Source organism: Cotesia glomerata, linkage group LG3, assembly GCF_020080835.1.
Source record: "Cotesia glomerata isolate CgM1 linkage group LG3, MPM_Cglom_v2.3, whole genome shotgun sequence".
In the NCBI taxonomy this organism is placed as follows: domain Eukaryota; kingdom Metazoa; phylum Arthropoda; class Insecta; order Hymenoptera; family Braconidae; genus Cotesia; species Cotesia glomerata.
In genome coordinates, this window is record NC_058160.1 from 19677094 (window position 1) to 19696905 (window position 19812).

General features: G+C 27.3%; 3 protein-coding genes across 8 annotated transcripts; all 3 read right to left on the reverse strand.

Moving 5' to 3' along the window:
- Positions 1-1320: 1320 nt before the first annotated feature.
- LOC123260542 lies at positions 1321-3315 on the reverse strand. Of its 5 annotated transcripts, XM_044721688.1 has the most exons (4): positions 2582-2921; positions 2297-2333; positions 1950-2002; positions 1322-1715 (listed from the first exon to the last, which is right to left on the reverse strand). In XM_044721688.1, exons 3-4 carry the CDS (start codon positions 1998-2000, stop codon positions 1422-1424), a joined length of 345 nt encoding a protein of 114 aa, XP_044577623.1. In that variant the 5' UTR covers positions 2001-2002; positions 2297-2333; positions 2582-2921; the 3' UTR covers positions 1322-1421. The 5 variants fall into 5 exon arrangements, with proteins under 5 accessions (XP_044577625.1, XP_044577623.1, XP_044577622.1 ...); XM_044721690.1 differs by lacking the exons at positions 2297-2333; positions 2582-2921 and adding an exon at positions 2200-2218 and having other exon boundaries at positions 1321-1715; XM_044721687.1 differs by lacking the exon at positions 2297-2333 and having other exon boundaries at positions 2582-3315.
- Positions 3316-3444: 129 nt separating this feature from the next.
- Positions 3445-5141, reverse strand: LOC123261069. 2 transcript variants are annotated; one of them, XM_044722545.1, is made up of 3 exons: positions 4800-5141; positions 4376-4695; positions 3445-3616 (listed from the first exon to the last, which is right to left on the reverse strand). In XM_044722545.1, the coding sequence occupies exons 1-2, from the start codon at positions 5055-5057 to the stop codon at positions 4378-4380; spliced, it is 576 nt and encodes a 191-aa protein (XP_044578480.1). In that variant the 5' UTR covers positions 5058-5141; the 3' UTR covers positions 3445-3616; positions 4376-4377. The 2 variants fall into 2 exon arrangements, with proteins under 2 accessions (XP_044578480.1, XP_044578479.1); XM_044722544.1 differs by lacking the exon at positions 3445-3616 and having other exon boundaries at positions 4176-4695.
- A 6716-nt stretch (positions 5142-11857) lies between these two features.
- Positions 11858-16624, reverse strand: LOC123261155. The gene is made up of 2 exons (XM_044722670.1): positions 16405-16624; positions 11858-14621 (listed from the first exon to the last, which is right to left on the reverse strand). The coding sequence occupies exons 1-2, from the start codon at positions 16594-16596 to the stop codon at positions 11928-11930; spliced, it is 2886 nt and encodes a 961-aa protein (XP_044578605.1). The 5' UTR covers positions 16597-16624; the 3' UTR covers positions 11858-11927.
- Between the last annotated feature and the right edge of the window lie 3188 nt (positions 16625-19812).

Sequence of the window (19812 nt, forward strand, 5' to 3'; positions counted from 1 at the left end):
ATCATTACAACAAAAATAACAAAATTTTAACTTTTATTTGAATTTTACACTACTTGATCTACAAATAAAACGGAAATTAAAATCATAATTTATTCTTCTATACGCTTTTTAGAAGAAAGATTTAATTACAAATACCAATACAAATTATATTATCAATGTATTTTGTATAAACAAAGTTCTGTTTTTAATTGAATATAATTTTTTCATAAAATATTTATTTTGACAAATTATCGACTTTACCAAACGAGTTTTCTTCCATGTGAATCGCCTTAAACATGGAAACTATACTGTAACAGTTTACACACTGTATACAATCTCTACAGTCTTAAAATTATTAAAATTTTCTATTCATATATGCCTATTTATTCAGCACTACTTATCTATTAAGTAGATTTTTATGATTTATATTTAGAGCCTGTTTTTCAAACGATAGTTTTTAAAAAATAAAATTTTCTTAAAACTATATTTTTTTTGTTTCTCTTATGTTGATATAGGAATAAAACTCTGTTTTAGCAACAAACACATTTTGAAAAACTGGCCCTTAGTGTTAAGTACAATAATTTAGGCGTGAAAATAATAAAAAAATTAATTTCAAATTATTTCTGAACTTAAATATTATTAATAAATAATAATAATATCAAATGGTAAAATATATCGGCTCATTCATATTATCTCGAAAAGTCACTTTTCAATAGCACTTTTGCACATGCGTAAAATAATGTATTATTAAAAAAATATTATTATTATTTGAGCTAAATAAAAAAAAAAAATAATTGGGCTTAAAAAAAAAAATATAAATTTATTCACGGAAAAAAGAAAACTCGAAAAATTACATTATAAATAGTAATAAGTGTCCCGTCGTATTAAAAACTAGAAAAATTACAGTTTGAAATAACATTTTTCTAAATTCAAACTTTGAATGTTAATTTCCAGAGCTTTCAATGTAAATATTACATTCTACAATGTAATTCTTATAAAATCTATAATAATTACATTCTGAAACTGTAATTTTTCCAGTTTTCATCACGGAGCGCCACGTTACATTATATAATATAATTTTTTTATTTTTCTTTTTTCCGTGTTCATTTAATATTAATAAAATAAATTATTTTTATTCAACCTAAAACAATAGTCGTTAATTATGCATAATTGTACATTTTGAAATCATGATAAATATTTGAAGCTGTGATTACCCTGATTAAAAAAAAATATTGAGACAAAGAAAGAAGCTTCTATACTAGTATTGAAAAGTATTAGTTTTCTAGTCAATCAAATACTTTTTTCTTTGTCTCAATACTTTTTTTTAATCAGGGTAATACTATTAATTTTTTTTTCCAATTTTTAAGTAAATTTATATAAATTAAAAATCACTTAAGAATAAATATTTTTATAGTTTAATCAGTCACTTGCTCAAATAGTGATCATTGCTCATAAACGTTGAAAGATGATTGCGAACGATCAGAATAGTGAATGTCATAGATCGCATTGAGCTGTTTTACGATCATTTTGATCTTATTTGTTACAAAACGATCAATCTCTTTAACGACATTAATAATATTCATTGCCTGATCCAATTCCTTGTTAATTCTTTCTGTTCTTTCTTCGAAATTCTCGTAACTTTGAAAATGTGGTTTAGCAGATAACATTTTAACCACTTTATCTAAAGTTTGTTTGTGATCTTTAGTAAATTTTTCCGCTGTTGCAGTGATTAAAATCTGTAAAAACAAACAGATAATTATAACATAATAATCTTTATTATGCATATATTTTATCGGAATCAAAATGTTTAAATCTAAATGTCATTTATCAACCTTAAATATAAGAATTTTAAATAATCAAATACTCATGCATTCACAAAAACAATAAACAAACTATGTTGAAAAAGATAATTTAAAGTTTAATCAGTAAGATAAATAATATTATCAGTTTCCGTTTATAAAAAAACTTACCATAAACATTGCTGACAGAATCACGCTTGTTTTCCAGGAAGTAATTTCCATTTCTATAAATGTAAAATGAAGATTATATCCAATACAAAATAAGTTAAAGAATGCACAATATTAAATTATGGTTATTACAATAACTTAGTACGTTTTCAATGAAAAATTATTTTTATTTATTTTATTTTAGGGTAAAAATTCTAACACCCAAGAGCATGCAATGTTTTAAGTATATTTTCACAGAATGACAATAAAATACATCTAAAATACATTAACTGCTGAAGTCTTACATTTTACTGAAAAATATGCTGACAAAAAAACGAAAGAATTAACAAAAAGATTTGAATTACACTGACCTCATGATAATTTACTGAAATGTAGTTATTTGATAATCTAAAATAAGATTAAACAATTAAATTACATTGACCTTATTGTAATGAGTTGGAATGCATTTATTTTATAAAAAATAATTTAGATATGAAACAAATTTATTCTTTTCCTATTACTAAATTATTAAAATTTCAAAAAGATGACGTGAGTACAAAAAAAAACATAAGACACAACATAACAAAAATCAATATATGTACTATTGCAGAAAATATAAATTAATATAAAATATATTAATTGTAAATAAACGTTACCTTTATTTTGAGGCTTCAGTTTCTGTCAATTTACGTCTTAACTTGGTTTCAAAATTTTTAGTTGTTTCAAGAACTAGTTCCATGGCTTCTTTACTGATTCTTTTTATATCTTCTTGAATTTTTGCAGAATGATTTGTAATTGCTTTCAAAGCTTTTAAGCTTTTAAAGCTCTGATTTTTCGATGAGAGTATGGAACCATTGAGTTAACTTTTCCTTGAATTGATTTTCGTGATCTTGGGCGTTTAGAATTTGTGCATCAATGTTATCAGTGACTGGTTAATTTTCCCTTGATATCGTCCCAAATTTCTTCGAGCTCATGATTCTTGTTTTTTTTTTATCTCTAAACAGTTAACAGTGAAAATAAAAACAAAGTATTTAAGAAATTGATATTTTAATAAAAAAATTTTTCGATATTTATTTAATCAGTTCATATTTTATTTTAATTTACATTTTAAGGTACTTTATTAATATAATCCTGGACATTATTAACAAAGTTTGTAGTTTCAGATTAAATTGTGTTGGAAGCAGAAATATCATGTAGATAGAAAATTTTTTACACTTAAAGAATGTATTCAAATCGAAAATTATGGTTTTGAGATTATCTAGTTTACAATATTCAATGGTTTTTTAACACAATCTCGTATATAAGTATCTCAAAAATAACAACTTTTGAAAAATGTAGAAAATTATTGATAAAAAATGAATGGTTGCTAAAAAATAATATTTACCAATTGTATTTTGTGAAACAATGCTATTGTTCTAATTATTATTTCATTTTATAATTTTTTTAGTAACGAATTTATACTTAATTATTAATTATTCGGTTTAAACTTATAATATTAAAAGATCGAGATTCTATCCTATAAAAAAAAATTTAAGACTATTTTATTCAACTATGTTCAATAGATAGATTCAAAAACTGAAAAATAATATGAGATTTGATTATTTCCTAGTTTTTCCTAATTCTTTAAACAATTGCGGGATCTAAAGTTGAGTGCTGACCGGATGTATCCCTCGATGGTGGATCGGAGTGACCTAAAAATAGAGAAGAAATGTGTAGATTCCTCAACAGAGAAAAAGGGACATCTACAATCAAACCTCGCGGCCTTTAAATGATATAAAAAATCGAATCATATCTGTAAAGTTAGTATGGCGAGATTATTGTCGCTAACATGGCCAAATAAGCAGAATGGCTTATTTTTTGGTTAATAATTTAGTGGTAATTTAGGCTCGAAAAATAAAACTTGACGCTTTGAAAAATGAGTCAATTATTAGCCAAAATAAGAGTGATTCTGCTTAATTTGTCATGCTAGCTGCAAGTGTTAAAGAATCCATGGCCGGCATAAAACCTAGCTTTAGAGGGTTGAGGCCTTACTGGGGGCAATTTTTCAAACTAAAGTATAGGTAATTGTGTCGATACTTGAGTAAAACTGGGATATAATATCGCGAATGCTGCTCTTGGAACAACAGACGCATCCTATTATATAAGAATCTTACCTGTCCACGTAAGATTCTGCACACTTGTGGTATCTATATGGATAACTTAATAAATAATATTACGGCAGATAGGGCTTTGAAAATTACATTGACCTAATTAGACTGGACTGGAATGTATTTATTATGTAAAAAGCAAATTAAATATGGAGCCGAACATTATAAATTTTTTTTTTTTTTAACTGAATAGTCGACATTTTAATAAGTTCCTGACTTAAATACAATTAAAAAAATTGAAAATAAAATTTACAGTCATTAATATATCATGTTTGCATAATTATTAATTTTAATAGATGTTACTCTTATTTTGGAGCTTCAGTTACAGCCAATTCCCGTAACTTGGTTTCAAAGTTTTTAGTTGTTTCAAGAACAAGTTCGACGGCTTGCTTAGTGATTTTTGCTACATCTTCTTGAATTTTTTCAGAATCTTTGCTAATTGCTTTCGAAGCTTTGCCTGATTCGTCAACGAGAGTCTTGAACCCTTCAGTTAATTTTTCCTGGAGTTGCTTTGCTTGGTCTTGAGCATTTGGAATTTGTGCATTAATATCATCAGCGACTTTGTTGAATTTTTCCTTGATATCGTCCCAAACTTTCTCTAGCTCAGGATTCTTGGTTTTAATCTTCCGTATTGCCAAAAAAATCAAAGTATTTAAAAAATTAATATTTTCATATACAATTGTTTTCATATTTATTTAATAAATATTTACATTATTCAAATACTTACATCTTCAGATACTTTTTTAACATAATCCTGAACATTATTAACAAAGTTCGTAGTTTGAGATTGAATTGTTTTGGCTACAGTCTCTTGATCCGGAAGATTAAGTTTTTTTTGAAGCTCTTCGCCGAAATTATTGATACTAGCTTGAGCTTGAGTTATAAGATCGGATAATTGAGGAGGCTGAGTTGCTACCTCACCAGCAGGCATGCTATACGAACTAGTCACTAAAGCTGCTATTATTATTCCACAGATGGACTTCATTTTTTTATTTTGTTATTTATTTTTTTACTGTCGAAAAATTAATTACAACACTTCACGGATTTCTCAAGAATTAAGACTGATGCAATGTTATACATTTGGATTCTTATATAGTCATTTCTTATCAGTAATAAAGAGGGCAAAGTTCTAGTTATTATCCATTCTTACTTTATACTTAGTTTTCGCAGAACTTTCCAAAGTTTCTGTGATCATTAAAATTTATTTACTTATTGATTTAACGTCTATCGGCTCTATAAATTAAATATTATAACTATGAATATAAATTTACAACTAAAAATTTTAGTTAGAAAAATTTCATTATAATACACTGAAAATTATTGGTTGGTTTATATACATGCAATATTTCATCGATGTTGGATATATTATATTCCAAATAGAAAAGTTGATGGAGTGTCTCCAGAAAAATTAATGTCAGTGCAATGGCCATTGACCAAATATTCCATTATTCTATTTTTCGATTAACGGTTTATGTAACTTTTAGGATACTTAATTGAGCTTAACAATTTACAAGATCTTAGCTCTGGCTTAGATAATATGAAGTCGAATTATAATAGAGAAGAGTTAGATCAACGATTTGTCGCCGTCTTGACAGACTACACTGATGCAAAAATTAACTTGATTCAAGAAAAAAAACTATTTTGCATAATTTCTTTCTTTTGAAATAAGATGTTTTTTTGGATTAAGTATATTTTCCTCGGCTTCAGAACTTTTCTGCTTGAGTTAAGACAAAGTTGTTTTTCAAAATGATTTTCTTGGTTTAAGATTTTTTCCTCTTAAATAAAGTTGATTTTTTTATTATTGTATCAATCTTAAATTGGCCGTATATAATTTTAGTGTTCATATTATTATTCTGGCATAAAATTTATGAGATAATACGATGTATTTACAACGTTTTTATTATTTAACATGCATTAATAAACTAAAATAAAAAAAAATGTAGAATACCATGAATGTATAACATTTTTGCATTTATAAAATGTATTTACATCAAGACGGATCCATTTGAGATAAAATAAGTCAAACATTTTTCATTTTTCTATTTTATGATAAAATTAAATAACTAAGCGTTAAATGAATAGATTCATAAACTAATAATTAATGTGATGACTGATTGTTGCCGATAAAATTATACTGTAGTGATATTGAGATTTTTTTCTTTGAAAGAAGGAGATGAAAAATCTTTCAAAGATACTGAGAAGAAATATGATCGGCTTTGTTGAGATTTTCACTTACTAAATATATCACTTCTCTCTCAGGAAGATAATAGTATGTACAAAACAAGTTACAATTAAGTTAAAATTATTAAAAAAATTTAACAATTTAATTCTTATTGAAGATAAGAATCTGTCATTTTTGGCGAATAAAAAATTTGATTCCATTTTTCTAACTGAAAAATAATAATTTGCGTTACTTTCGAACAAGGAGAATGCGGAACAGGCGAGTGGAAGAGAAGGGGTAGGTGTAGAAGGTCATAACGAGATAATACTTGTCTGCGAATGTACACATTTCTTCGTATTGTAAAACCAAGTTCGAGATCTGGGCCGAAAGGCCGTCTTTGATTAATATTAATAATAAATATTTAGATCATTTGCTATGTAAACTGAAAAAACAAAAATTAAGTAATTCTATTAAGAAAATTTATTTGCCACAAAAACATATATTCTTGATAGCTTTCGATAATATATTTTCTTGTCTGAATTGATTAAAATAATTTTTATCCGCTTCAAATAAAAATATTTGTTAGTTTGCCTATTATGAAGGAGGCAAATATTAATAAATTAAATGATTAATTTCATTAAATTTTTAAGTCAAGAATCCTTGTCTAAACAATATTTTTTTCTTTTTCTTCGTGTAAATATGGTTAAATCGATTGTTTTTCTGCTTTTATTTATAAATAGTATACTAATAAAATTAAAATAGTAAAAACTGTAGCACGAATAACACCCGTGTAATAAAACGCACAACTTAATTAAAAAAAAAAAAACAAAACTTCTCGGAATAGAAGTTAATCCCATCATAATCATTACACAGAACCGATAAAGATACATAATTATTATATGTTGAAATCGCTACTGAGGTCGAATCGGTCAAGATAAAAACATTGAATTTTGTTACATTAATATTAATTTACTGAAATGTTATTATTTACATATATTGTTTAATTATTGATTGATTTTAATCTAGACATCTTATTTTTATTTTTCGTTTTTTTAAATACACATTTTTATCAATGCTTAAATATTAATAAGAATATTAATAAGAAAAGTATGTTCTTAAAATTTTTTTTGAAGCTCTAAAATAAAAATTTTAATATAATCTACACTCAATCTTAATTTTTGTTTATTTAAATAAAAAAAATTAAGTTCCGTAGATCAAATAATATAATATATATTTCTTTGTGTAGATTTCATATTTCATGTTTGAATACGTTGTATTTATTATTTTTACTGCTATCAAATGATATGTAGTTGAGTGACATAATTTATAACTCACATCAGTGTATCATATTTAGTAGATTTCATAGAAATCTAACTATTGCATTGGTCCTCATGACGGAACTTTTGAAAAATTTTGCTATATTTCGACTCAGCTCGTCAAGCGGATTCAGAAAATGCATATGGTTCAAAAGTTTATATATGTATGTATTTATATATATATATATATATATATATATATATATATATATATATATATATATATATATATATATATATATATATATATATATATATATACACGATATAATCGGCATTGTCTCTTCTCTAACTCTCGTAATTCTATACGGATCTCAATAAAACGTAACATACTTATTCTTAGGGCGATTTCCGAGGTTAAGTTCTAAGATGAGCCAAATCTGTCGATTAGTTTAGAAGTGAGAGCAATTCAAAAATTTTCAAAAATCGCAAAAAATTTTCACTTTTACCTTATTTCCGTGCAATAACAATGGAACGCGACATCCTATCGGATTTCTGTAAATTGCATTTGAAAGCTTATTTAATAAGCTTCAATTTGTGTACTTATTTATTTCTCCAAATTAAATAGTTTAGGAATAATAGCAATTCAAAAATTTTCAAAAATCGCAAAAATTTTTACTTTTACCATATTTTGGTGCAATTACAATTGAACGCGATATCTTATCAAAATTCTATAAATGGTATCTGAAAGCTTATTAAATAAGCTTTAATTTGTGTACCTCATTATCAGTCTAGGCCAAAAATCATCTACTTTCTCAGACAGATATAATGAAATTTTACTTTTGCATTCTTTTTGACGTCATTGTTGTTTAATTAGACAGAAATTTATTTTTTTTTTTTTTTCGTATGCAACCCTAGTAGTATTTTTATTATTCATCATGAAATCTACTTCCATTTCGGCTGCCGAATGGCCTTTTATTTATTATTATTTGGAAATGTATCTATTTACATTGGTTTTTAAAAAGGATAAAAAACTAACATTAATTTCTGGAATTTCCAAGTCGCGCTCGCTTAAGAAAAATTTCTCCCAGAAAAATTTTCCCAACATTACTTATATTAAAATATTAAAATGATTGAAAGTGTATCATCTGAAATCTATATAATGACTCTCAGATTCAAATTATTAAATAGATTTTATAATTAAAAATATAATAAATGTATCAATTTTGGCTACAAAATAGAATTTTATTAGATGTTAAATTATTATATTATATTATAACTTATAAGTAGACATTTTTTTATATTTGAAATGAAAAAAAATCTATTAATGATGGCAACAATATTTATTAAAACTATTACTACTGATCACATCTGAAAACAATTTAATAACATTTTTTAAAAACTATTCTTTCTATTTGAACTATTTTTAGCGAGCAGCTCCATCTGTTTTAGGAAGAAGTTTGGAAGCTTCAGTTTTGATTTTTTCAGCAGCCTCCTCCATCATTTTTTGACCGTCTTTGATCAACTCATTGACTTTAGGATCTTTTATCATGTCTTCAAAACCTTTGCTAATTGTTTCCAAAGCTTTCTTAATTGAATCTTCAATTTTGTTTACACTACCAGCCTCTTCTTGTATTGGTACAGACTAAAATAATTGTTTTATAATGCAAAAGTTTTTTTGTGGAATATTACAAGTTTGTTCTATAAGAAATTTTACTTACCTGAGTAAGAGATATGATGAAAATACTAGCAATAAGTAAAAATATACACCAGCGTGCCATTGTTGATGTTCGTTCAGGAAGTCAAGATTTCGAGTAAGTAATATCACTGCAACTGATGAACGTTTACTGTACTAATTAAATCGTTATATAGTTTCTCAGCTCTCTCTGACAAGTTAGTTGCGATAAGGAATACAAAGAGTTGAGAGGTCACTTCATATCTTTATTTTTTAAAAACACTATACTATACGATTTGGATGCAGCGTCGATTAAATTTTCTATTGAATGTTTCAAGGACATTATATAATAGCAGAAAAAATTACAGTTGCGAAATGTCAATTAGAGATTAATAATTCAAAATGATTAATAATTTTGTAGTTTTTTTTTATTAACTATTTATGCTACTAAAATATATATATATATATATATATATATATATATATATATATATATATATATATATATATATATTGTAACTTATTTATTTCTACACAATGAATAATAGTTTAAAAAACTAAAAAACACGTTTCCATAGCAAACCAAACCAAAAAGTAAAAAATTATTTTGAATATTGCAATAAGTTCAAAATAAGAGGAATTGAGTGTTTAACAAAAAAAATTCTTTTTATTGTAAAAGAAGTGTAGAATGTTTGATATTTGTTAATCTTATCAGATATTTGTAAAATATATTTATACTACAAAAATATCTTGAAAAACACTCCACGCTTGCTATACAATAAAATAAATTTTTTTTTTGTTAATCATTTTATTATATATTTTAAATTTACCGAAAATCGGTCAAAATTTTTAGTTTTTTAAAATATTATTTATTTTCAAATTTTTTAATGTAATTAAAAACCAAAAGCGTTGAATTATAATTCTTTAATTAATTGAACAAAGAACAATATTCCCGGTCATTTTATGAATTGTGCATGCTTATTAGTCTGTTAAATTACTTATTTTTTTTTATTCTGATCCTGATTAGAATAAAGTTATCAACTTATTGTTTTGTCATAAATTCATAATACGAGTACAAATTTTCAAATTAATTAGACGTCTTAGAATCGATAAAAATCACGCTGAAAGATTCCATTACATAGATACATACAAACACATACATACGTATAAGTCAAGGTAATTAAAGATTGTAATAAAAGGTTTCTTGAAAAGCACATCCCGCAAAAATTGTTGAAGAAGCTGTGTGTAATCATAACTTATGTTATAAAAAATTTTGATTTTGTTTTTTATAAATTTAATTATGATAAATATTGTTGATTTATTTTATTCTGATTAAGTAATGATCTAAAAAAATTAAGTACATAGGCTATTTTTAAAAATTCTTGCTATTTTGCTCTCCAACATACATATACTTACTATTAAGTATGTAAATTTTATTCATTCTTTTATTTATATAGTTGAAACAGTCCCAAAAGCCCATATATCAATAACAAAAACGAGTATATATCATAATAATTTGTTAACAATTAAAAAATACCGACAAAATCTAGCAGCAAGCTCAATTTTTTTTTTTTACGAATTCAAAACTGAATAATTTTAATCCTATTCATAATTTTGATATAAACAAAAAATCTTTGAGCTCAAAAATAAAAATCTTGAATATAAAAATAAATTTGAAAAAAAAAAAAAAAACAATTCGTTAGAAATTTTTTGAACGAGTTATTCGATTTTAACCCAGTTTGAAGCATTCAACGCAATTTTTAGAACAAAAATTGTAGTGAAATTCTGAGAATCGATCTAACTAAAAATTTAATAATAATTTTTAACAAACATTGTTTTAAGAATTTGTTCTCAACTATATCTCATTAACGAACCAATTTTAATCTAGTTTTTGATATTCATTGCAATCTTTTGAAGAAAATGGCTAATCAGCTTTTCGAATTATTTAGTACAATAATTTAAACGTTCTGACAAGTCTTAAAAAGTATTTGGCTTATAAGAAAATTTTCACTTCATCTGAGACTTTATGACTTCCTGAATGTTGTTTTTTTTTTTCTATTTTCAGTTAATCTTTTTTTTTGTATTGGGTTTTACCACCGGTTTTTTTTATCCACTTCAAAAATTTCCACGAGTTATAATATATTTAATTATTATTCATGAGTCATATGAACTTTTACGGGTCATTACATCAACGTCAAAAACAACCATGACAAAAATCTCAAACAGCATCTAAAACGTAATATCTATACTAACTGAAAAATTATGAAATGAATCATAATGATAAGACAACTGAATACAAACTTTTATCAATTGATAAATATTACCAATTTTTCATTAATATATTTGATATTAATAAACGATCATACTTCAAAAGTTTTAATATTTATAAAATTAAGAAATTCTTATGGACCATTTTCAGGTATTCGATGCAATTTTAAAGATAATCAATCTTTAACATTAATCAGTATAATTATTTATAGTTTGCAAGTTTAGGTAAAATGAATAAACCACTTTTTGATTAATAACATTTCTTACTTGTAAATTAGAATTTAGATTGTACAGTCAAATTTTTCAATAAATAAATAAATAAAACACTGTTCTTACAGATAAAATATAGTTCAAAGTTATTTACATTGCTAACACATTTGAATTTTTCTTTATGGTATTCATTTTTATTTAGTTTATAAAAAAATCCAAAATAGATGTGTGTAAATTTTTTTGATATTTTATCTAGATCTTAAATCATTAGTGACTAAAAATAGTTTACAAAAATTTTTTTAGAAAATTATATTTAGAGGAGTCACTTCGTGATCGAGAAAATAATTTGTCTTTATGAAACGATGAGGAAAATGGTAAAATTTTACGAGTTGGCAATGACAATGGTTTATGATACAATTGTTTTTTAAATAATTCATAATATGGCTGTTGAATTAAAATTTTTGTAGCCGTTGGTTGCTTTTTGTGTCCTTTTCGTATATGTGGTATAAGCATGTGCTGAACACCACCAAATAGTGCACTAATTGATTTTCTCGCATCTTTCCCTAAATTATGGAGTATATCGCGTGCCGCAGAAAAATAATTATAATGACCAGATGATTTGGTATCAGATAAAGATTTAAATATATTTGTAAATAATTCATTTAACACAAATGGTGACGATGAAAGCATTTTATAAATATGAGAAGGATCGAAGATATCTATTTCTGTCTTTGGTTCTTGAGGCACAAAAAAGTTTCTAATATTAGTCGAAATTTCATCAATATTTTTTCCAAATAGCTGTGAATTATGAGATAAGACTTTCACGGGTGTCGAAGTTTTTCTCATATCTTTAAAAAGCATATTGAAAAAATTATTCGAATTATTGTCAGCATTAGGATGAGCAGTATCGCTGTTGGCTATAGTTTTTGATTCTTGATGATTATTTTTCGTGAATATGTTTCGCAAATGAGAAATTTGTTCACCAATTGACTTTTGCATTTTTTTTGACGAATTCCGTAAATGATCGAAGGCTTGTAAAAATGGGTTCGTAGATGAAGTTATCGGATCTTTCGAAGTCGTTGAAGAGTTAATTAGTTTATTGAACAATCCACATAAGGGACCTAGAGATAAAATTTTTCCTACAGGGCTATCAGTCATAACTGTTAATACATCTCCAGGTTTTGAGGATGGGGTCGTTTCGTGTACAACTGCATCCGATGAATCAGTAACCGGATTAGTAGGTGTGTGGTTTATTTTATTTTCTAGTCCTTTAGATTTCTCTAGAATCAGAATATTTCTAATTTTACTAATCAATTCATCAATCGACTTTCTTATTCTTTGTAGTATGTTGCTTAGATTATCGAATGCTTGTGAGAATGGATTATTGACTATAGATTTTTCAGTGATTGGAGAGCCAAACCAGTTCTTCATAAAGCCATTTGAAGGTTCTTGGGTAGAAAGTTTTTCATGAGTAGAAGAATCAGATGAATTATTTCCTCCAGAATCGTTATTTGCCATTGCTGTAAGTTCTTTACAGTTGTTTTTCGTAAATAGGTTTCTAATATGACTAATCTGTTCGTCTATCGTTTCTCTAATTTGTTGTAGTAAATTACGAAGATTATCAAATACCTGCGAAAATGGATTATTAAATGGAGACTTCAGTAATGATGGAAATTCTAATTTATTCCTGAAAGGATTCTCGACTGAAATATTGTTCTGAACAGATGAATTCGTTACCAGGTTACTGTGGTTTGGTATAACTTTAGATTCTTTATATTTTCCTGAGGTTAAAATATGTCTAATGTTGCTAATTACATCATCGATCGATTTTCTTATTTTCTGTGGTATATTATGTAGATTATTTAATGCTTGTGAAAATGGATTATTGACCGTAGATTTTCTACTCATTGAAGAGTTGAACCAGTTCTTCAATAAGCCATTTGAAGGTTCTTGGGTAGAAAGTTTTTCATGAGTAGAAGAATCAGATGAATTTGTACTTCCAGAATCGTTATTTGTCATTTCTGCAACTTCTTTACAGTCATTCTTCGTGAATATATCTCTAATATTACTAATCTGTTCATCAATTATCTCCTTAATTTGTTGTGGTAAATCACGTAGATTATTGAATACTTGTAAAATTGGATTATTAAATGGAAAATTTAAAATTGTGCGTAACTTCAATACATTCTCGAAAGGATTTAAGAAGGGAAGTTTTTGGTGGATAGACGAATGATATCGATTATCAACGTGATCACTAGTATTACCGTCTGTCGATCCTTGTAGTTTTTGACAACTTCCTGGGATTAAATTTTTTCTGATGTTATTAATTAGCTCCTCAATGGACACTTTAATTTTTTGTGGTACGTTCCATAAGTTTTCTATTACTTTATTTAAACCAGTATTTTCATGATTTGTCATTGAGTTTGAATTATTTTGTGGTACTTTATTAGTTGTTTCAGACATACCCGGGAATCTTTTTAACAAATTATCGAATGGATTATTCATCATCATTATTTTATTCGGCCGTTGAGTAAAAGTTATTATATTATTCTTAATTTTTTCCAATCCAGCCAAAATTGGACAAGTGTTATTGATAGCAGAATGATTATCAATTTGTAGCTTTTTTAAAGCACTTATAACCGACTTGAATAATTTGAAATAATTACCTTTAAGCTCTGTACAGCAGTATCTTATGTTTTCAATATCTGATTTTTTAGTCGTTTCGAACGTTAATATTTCATTTACTTTATTACAATCATCAACTAGACTATCGAGCCATTGTTTAATAATACTAACTGTAGTTTTAAAGTACAAATTAATTTTTTGACCACAGCATGAATTGTTTTGCTGAGTTGTTTCCGCAGGAGAACTCGTTACAAGGATTTCACTTAAATTTAAATCATCATGAGTAAGTGGATCCATTGCTCCTAATTCCGGTGATTTCGAGTCAACGCTTCGATCGAATCTTTTTAGATTTATCTGAAACATTACAATTTTAATTATAAAAAATTTAAAATTCATATAAAAAATGAAGCTAATGGGGTATGATTCCAAAGTGGTTGATTTAGTGTAAATTGCTCCATATATATATCATTCATGTGTGTATTTTACGCATATAAATAATTGTAAGAAGTTCGTTATATAAGCAATGACTGAAGTTGTGATGGTTAGTTATAAATTCACTTACAAACTAAGAATGGAATTCATTATTACATCAGTACACGGAAAAAATAATATTTAAAAGAGGAATATTAAATTATAGTAGTAAATTTATAGTAGCTGAAACTAAAAATTTATAAGCAGAAAATTTTTTTAATATCCTAAAAATTTTAAAGTGAATTATTATTTGAAATCGTAAAAAGTATAAGCATTTTTTTTTTTCATTATTTTTTATGCACATATTTATATTTAATACTTCCGGTAAGCTAATTAGATTAAGCGATTGATTTGATCAAAAAAATTGTTTATGATTTTGAGGGAATATGACTTTATTTAAATGCCATTTAATACTCGTCACAAAAAATTCGAAATATGAAAAATTCGGGTGAGCAGTACTCAAATAAAAAGTCTCAATGAGTGTAACTTCGAGATGAGCTTATATTTTTGAAAAATCATTAGTTGACAAGATACAATATCACTTCTTAATTATTGACATTTTTAAAGACATAAATTCATTCCGATGTTAAACTTATCGAGACTTTTCATTTGAGTACCCACGTAAATCTTTCATATTTTTTACATATATATGATATTTGTAAAATATATTTATTTATGAGTTTTACTTGTATACCGTTATCTGGTTTTTACAAGGCTGATATCCCCACTCTTTTTTTGGGGAACCAACAATATCCCCACTTTATATCTCCACTCTATATTGCGGCTGTGGACCGACTTGTGCCTTCTGTACCGTATTCACCCTGATCCTCACCACTCGGCTATTGGAACAGTAACATGGGAAAACCACAGAGAAAACCCAAGTTAGTACAGTCGGAGCTGGGTTAATCTACCGTGATTGATAAGAAACTCTTCTTTATCGACCACTGGAGCATTAGGCCCCTCTCCTAGTGTGCAGAGATCCCTCGCGCTAGCCAACGCCGACTAGAGTGGTCACCCATTCAAGTTGTTGCTTAAATGGGTGATCGCCCAAGTCAGACGTGTGCCGCCCGGCTATCTTTGCCACTTTCAGAGGCTGGCAACGTAACGCACATGTTTTTATTTATAATCACTGAAAAATATTGGTGCGTGCCGGGATCGAACCCGGGTCCCACTCTTTCGAAAAGCGGGCACCGAGCCGACTAGGCTATTGCCAGCCTTATTTGTGAAATATATAAAATATATAAAAATTATTTTAATGTCCCTTATTTTTTGTGACTAGAGCAATAAGAGTATTTAGTTTTTAGAATAATTTTTTAAAGAAATTGATTAAAGTATGCATATTTTTTTTATACTCAATTCGATTCAACAACAGAATTATAAATAAAGTTTCAAAAAAAAATATTATAAATTATCATATTAAAATACAGATGTAAATGAAAAAAGTATAAAACATGTTGATGATGAATGAAATATGTATTATTAACACTATTTAATAGATTTAAATATTAGGATTTATCAGAATAAATGAATCAAAATGAAATTATTCTTTTGACGTTACTTGCTACAACAGTCATACATGAAACGTAAGTGTCGAATACCAAAAGATTTTTAGAAGCAAAACGAAAAACTCGATAAAGAAGTTGCTTTGAAAAATATTGAACTCTACCTTTATATTTCGATGAAGAGTAATGTTAACATTATTAAAACGAATGTTTTTAGATTTTTGTTTAAAGGATTTCTTTATTTCTTCATTTTTATCATTTTCTATTCCAACACTGCTAGGATATGGATGACATACTGTTAACAAGTTCAAGATCACAATAATTACTTTCACAGCAAAATAACGCGTAACTCTCATTGTAAACACTAGGATTTATAATTCATTCTGAATAACATTCATTGCATCTTCGTATATAAAGGGTAGTCGAAAATTGTTTAAAAATACTTGAGGAATGTTAAAATGATAGTGATATCTTATGAATGATTAAAGCGAATGTTATCATATTATTGTTGTTTGTTTTGAATTAAAAAATACAATATTGTTTTACACACGAAATGATATGAACTCGTTTCATATCCGTCTCTTCTCTTTGTTTAACATTTTCAATCATCGATAGCAAAACTGACAATGACAACGTTATTTTCATTAAAAAAATATTAGTTATTTCTTTATTATTTAAGCTCATTAAACTCTGAATTAGTGAAACATCAATCGCATTATTAGAAATGTGAGGGTGAATTCCCTTATTAAAAAAAAAAGATTTAAAACGATTCGAAATGGCTCAAAGCGATTAAAAACGATTCAACTTGACAAATATATAGATATACATTTTGCATGGGTTGAATCGTTTTAAATCTTTTTTTTTTAATAAGTGTTGATGAAGAAATTGAAAAAATTATTTAAAAAAAATTTTTGGATTTAAAAAACTCATTACAGAATATATCTTATTCAAAAATTGGTTAATTATTCCAAGTTCAATTACGAAATCGAATATTATGTATGGTTTAGTTTACAAGATAGAAATATTATCTGACACTGTAGACTACACGGCGAAAAAAACATAGGAATTTTTCCTATTTTTGCATAGGAATTTTTCCAATGGTAACATGGGAATTTTCTCTTTATCAACATGATGTAAATAAATAAAATTGAATAAAATATGACAAGCTTATACACTGTAAAAAATTTCGGTGTAAAAGTTGGACGCAAAAACTTTTACACCGTCGTTTTACAAGTGTGAGAAGTCTGTGTAAAATTTCCTGCGTGTAAAATTTTGACTCCCCTAGCGGTATCGACGACTCAGAGTAAACTCGGAGTTTACGCGGAGTTACTATGGAGTATTCTCCCTCTTGGAGTTTAATCGGGGTATAAGCGGAGTTTACGCGGAGTTTTAGAGGTGTATGCAAGGAGTATTGTGTGCAGTTACGACACGGAGTCACAAAAGTGTATTATTGGAGTTTTCGAGAAGTTTTTGACGAGTTTTTTTGGAGTTGCTAGGGAGTTTTTGTCGAGTTTTTTTCAATGTTTTGCGGAGCTTTATAAGAGTTTCGCTGGTGTTTTTTCGGAGTTTTGGTAGTGTTTTTGTGGAGTTTACTCGCAATTAATAATACTTCACGGCATGAAAATTAATTTTAATTTCACAAAGATGACTATAAATAAATCATTTTTTAATTACGGTGTACTTTTTATTAATTAATTTATTTATTTACAAGTTGAAATATATTTATCTACATAGAATACGTTATTTAATAAATATATTATGAAGTTTATAAGTAAAATATATGATATATAAAAAAAATGACATCATAATGAAATTGTCAAAAGTTTGCAGTTGTTACACTGAATGAATATTATCATAACTAAAATTAGAATTTTATCAATACATAAAGCGATTCAAAACTTTTTCGGTTTCCGTAAGATAGACAGTGTTGTTTATTACTTGGTGGGTCTTATTATGTGACTAAATAGTTAATACTGATAATGTCTAAGATAGCTTGACCGATTGAGACCTTGGCTAGAAATCAAATAGTCCGGGTTCGAGTCCCGGTCTGTACGAATTATTTTTTTCGGTTTTTCATTCATTATCCATCAAAAACTCCGATGAAACTCGCAAAATACTCTTGGAAAGCTCCACAATAGCTCGGTAAAGACGCTGACTAAACTCGACAGAAAACCCGTAAAAACACTGATAAAACTCGGGGAAAACTTAATGAGAACACCAGCAAAATTCCAACCAAACTCCGTAACGATCTCAATTAAACACCTATTAACCACTATCGTCTTTATGTGTCACAACTGCACACAATACTCCGAGTTTACTCCCCATATGCGCTGACTATACTCCGTCGTTACGCTGAGTTTCGGACGAGTTTCCACAGAGTTTTATCGGTGGCACCGAAACCACTAGGGTCATGTAAATTTAACACGGTGTAATTTACTGTTTTACACTATTCCGTGTTATTATTTATAACTTTGCAAATTTAATAACTATTACTAGTATTTGTAGTCACTATAAGATTGCCATGACTTGTGAATTATAAATAAATAAAATTTTGCTTTATTAAATAATGACTTTTGTTAAATTGCACTGTACTTTTTTAACTATTGATTTTTTTAAAGATCTGAGCTCATCCCGATGTTACACTCATCAAGAGCTTTCATTTGAGTACCCACATGCATTTTGACATATTTTTCATATATACATATTGTGACGTTATTTTTTCGACCGGGGTCTATTTAAAATGAACGTCACTAGCGCCAACGGATTTTTTGTGATTTTAAGTCGATATTCCAAGGCCAAAATTTTATAGAAAATAATTGAGAGGATTAAAAGTGAGTCTTTAGCGAACCTTCAGAGAATTCTTATCGAGTTTTTAGTGAGTAGAGTCCGAGTGTAGATGCCGAGTAACGAGGAGCTACAGTTTTAGTGTGAATTTAGAGAGTTACAGTTACAGTCGAGCTTTTGAGATTTTTGAAATTAGAGTCAGTTTTAGAGTCAAGTTTTTGGAAAATGTAGAGATCGAGTTATTTATGGGTTTTATTGAGTTATTTTGAGTTTGTGGGTTTTGAATTTTGAGTTTTGAGTTTCGAATTTTAAGTTTTGGGTTTCGAGGCTGCAGAGTATGTGGGTAAATCAGCGTTACCGTGGAGCGGGACTATAAGTCACCCGGTTTCGTTTGATGCTAGACGCCAGTCTAACCCTTTGAGACTTCCAGGTGGAATGCCTAGGTCTGGTTGAGATGCCAGCGCTCTGATGTAGAGGAACATGACGAAAGCATATGGGATCAGTTTGAGTTACGTTTACGTTTACGTTTTTCGTTAAGTTTTTGTTACGTTTAAGTTACGTTTTTGATATTTTAATTTTGAGTTTAAGTTACGTTTTGAGTTACGTTTTTGGTTTCGATCCCAGCAGTAGTCAGTTCCCGGAGAGCATTCACTAAAGGAATATCCGTACTCCGAGCCTCAATTGTTTGATTTAGAGATTAAAAATGTTTATGGGGATTAATTGAATATAGAAATTTTAATTGGATTTTAGATTTTGTTAAGCAGAGTTGAGTCTTAGACCTCGTAGAG

Excerpts from the sequence above, each read along its gene's own strand:
- LOC123261069 (XM_044722545.1), bottom strand. The coding sequence starts at position 5,057 with ATGAAGTCCATCTGTGGAATAATAATAGCAGCTTTAGTGACTAGTTCG. Across the intron at positions 4,696-4,799 it reads TTAAAAAAGTATCTGAAGAT|ATTAAAACCAAGAATCCTGA; the intron begins GTAAGTATTTGA and ends GCAATACGGAAG.
- LOC123261155 (XM_044722670.1), bottom strand. The coding sequence starts at position 16,596 with ATGAGAGTTACGCGTTATTTTGCTGTGAAAGTAATTATTGTGATCTTG. Across the intron at positions 14,622-16,404 it reads CTCTTCATCGAAATATAAAG|ATAAATCTAAAAAGATTCGA; the intron begins GTAGAGTTCAAT and ends GTAATGTTTCAG.
- LOC123260542 (XM_044721690.1), bottom strand. The coding sequence starts at position 2,000 with ATGGAAATTACTTCCTGGAAAACAAGCGTGATTCTGTCAGCAATGTTT. Across the intron at positions 1,716-1,949 it reads TTCTGTCAGCAATGTTTATG|ATTTTAATCACTGCAACAGC; the intron begins GTAAGTTTTTTT and ends TTGTTTTTACAG.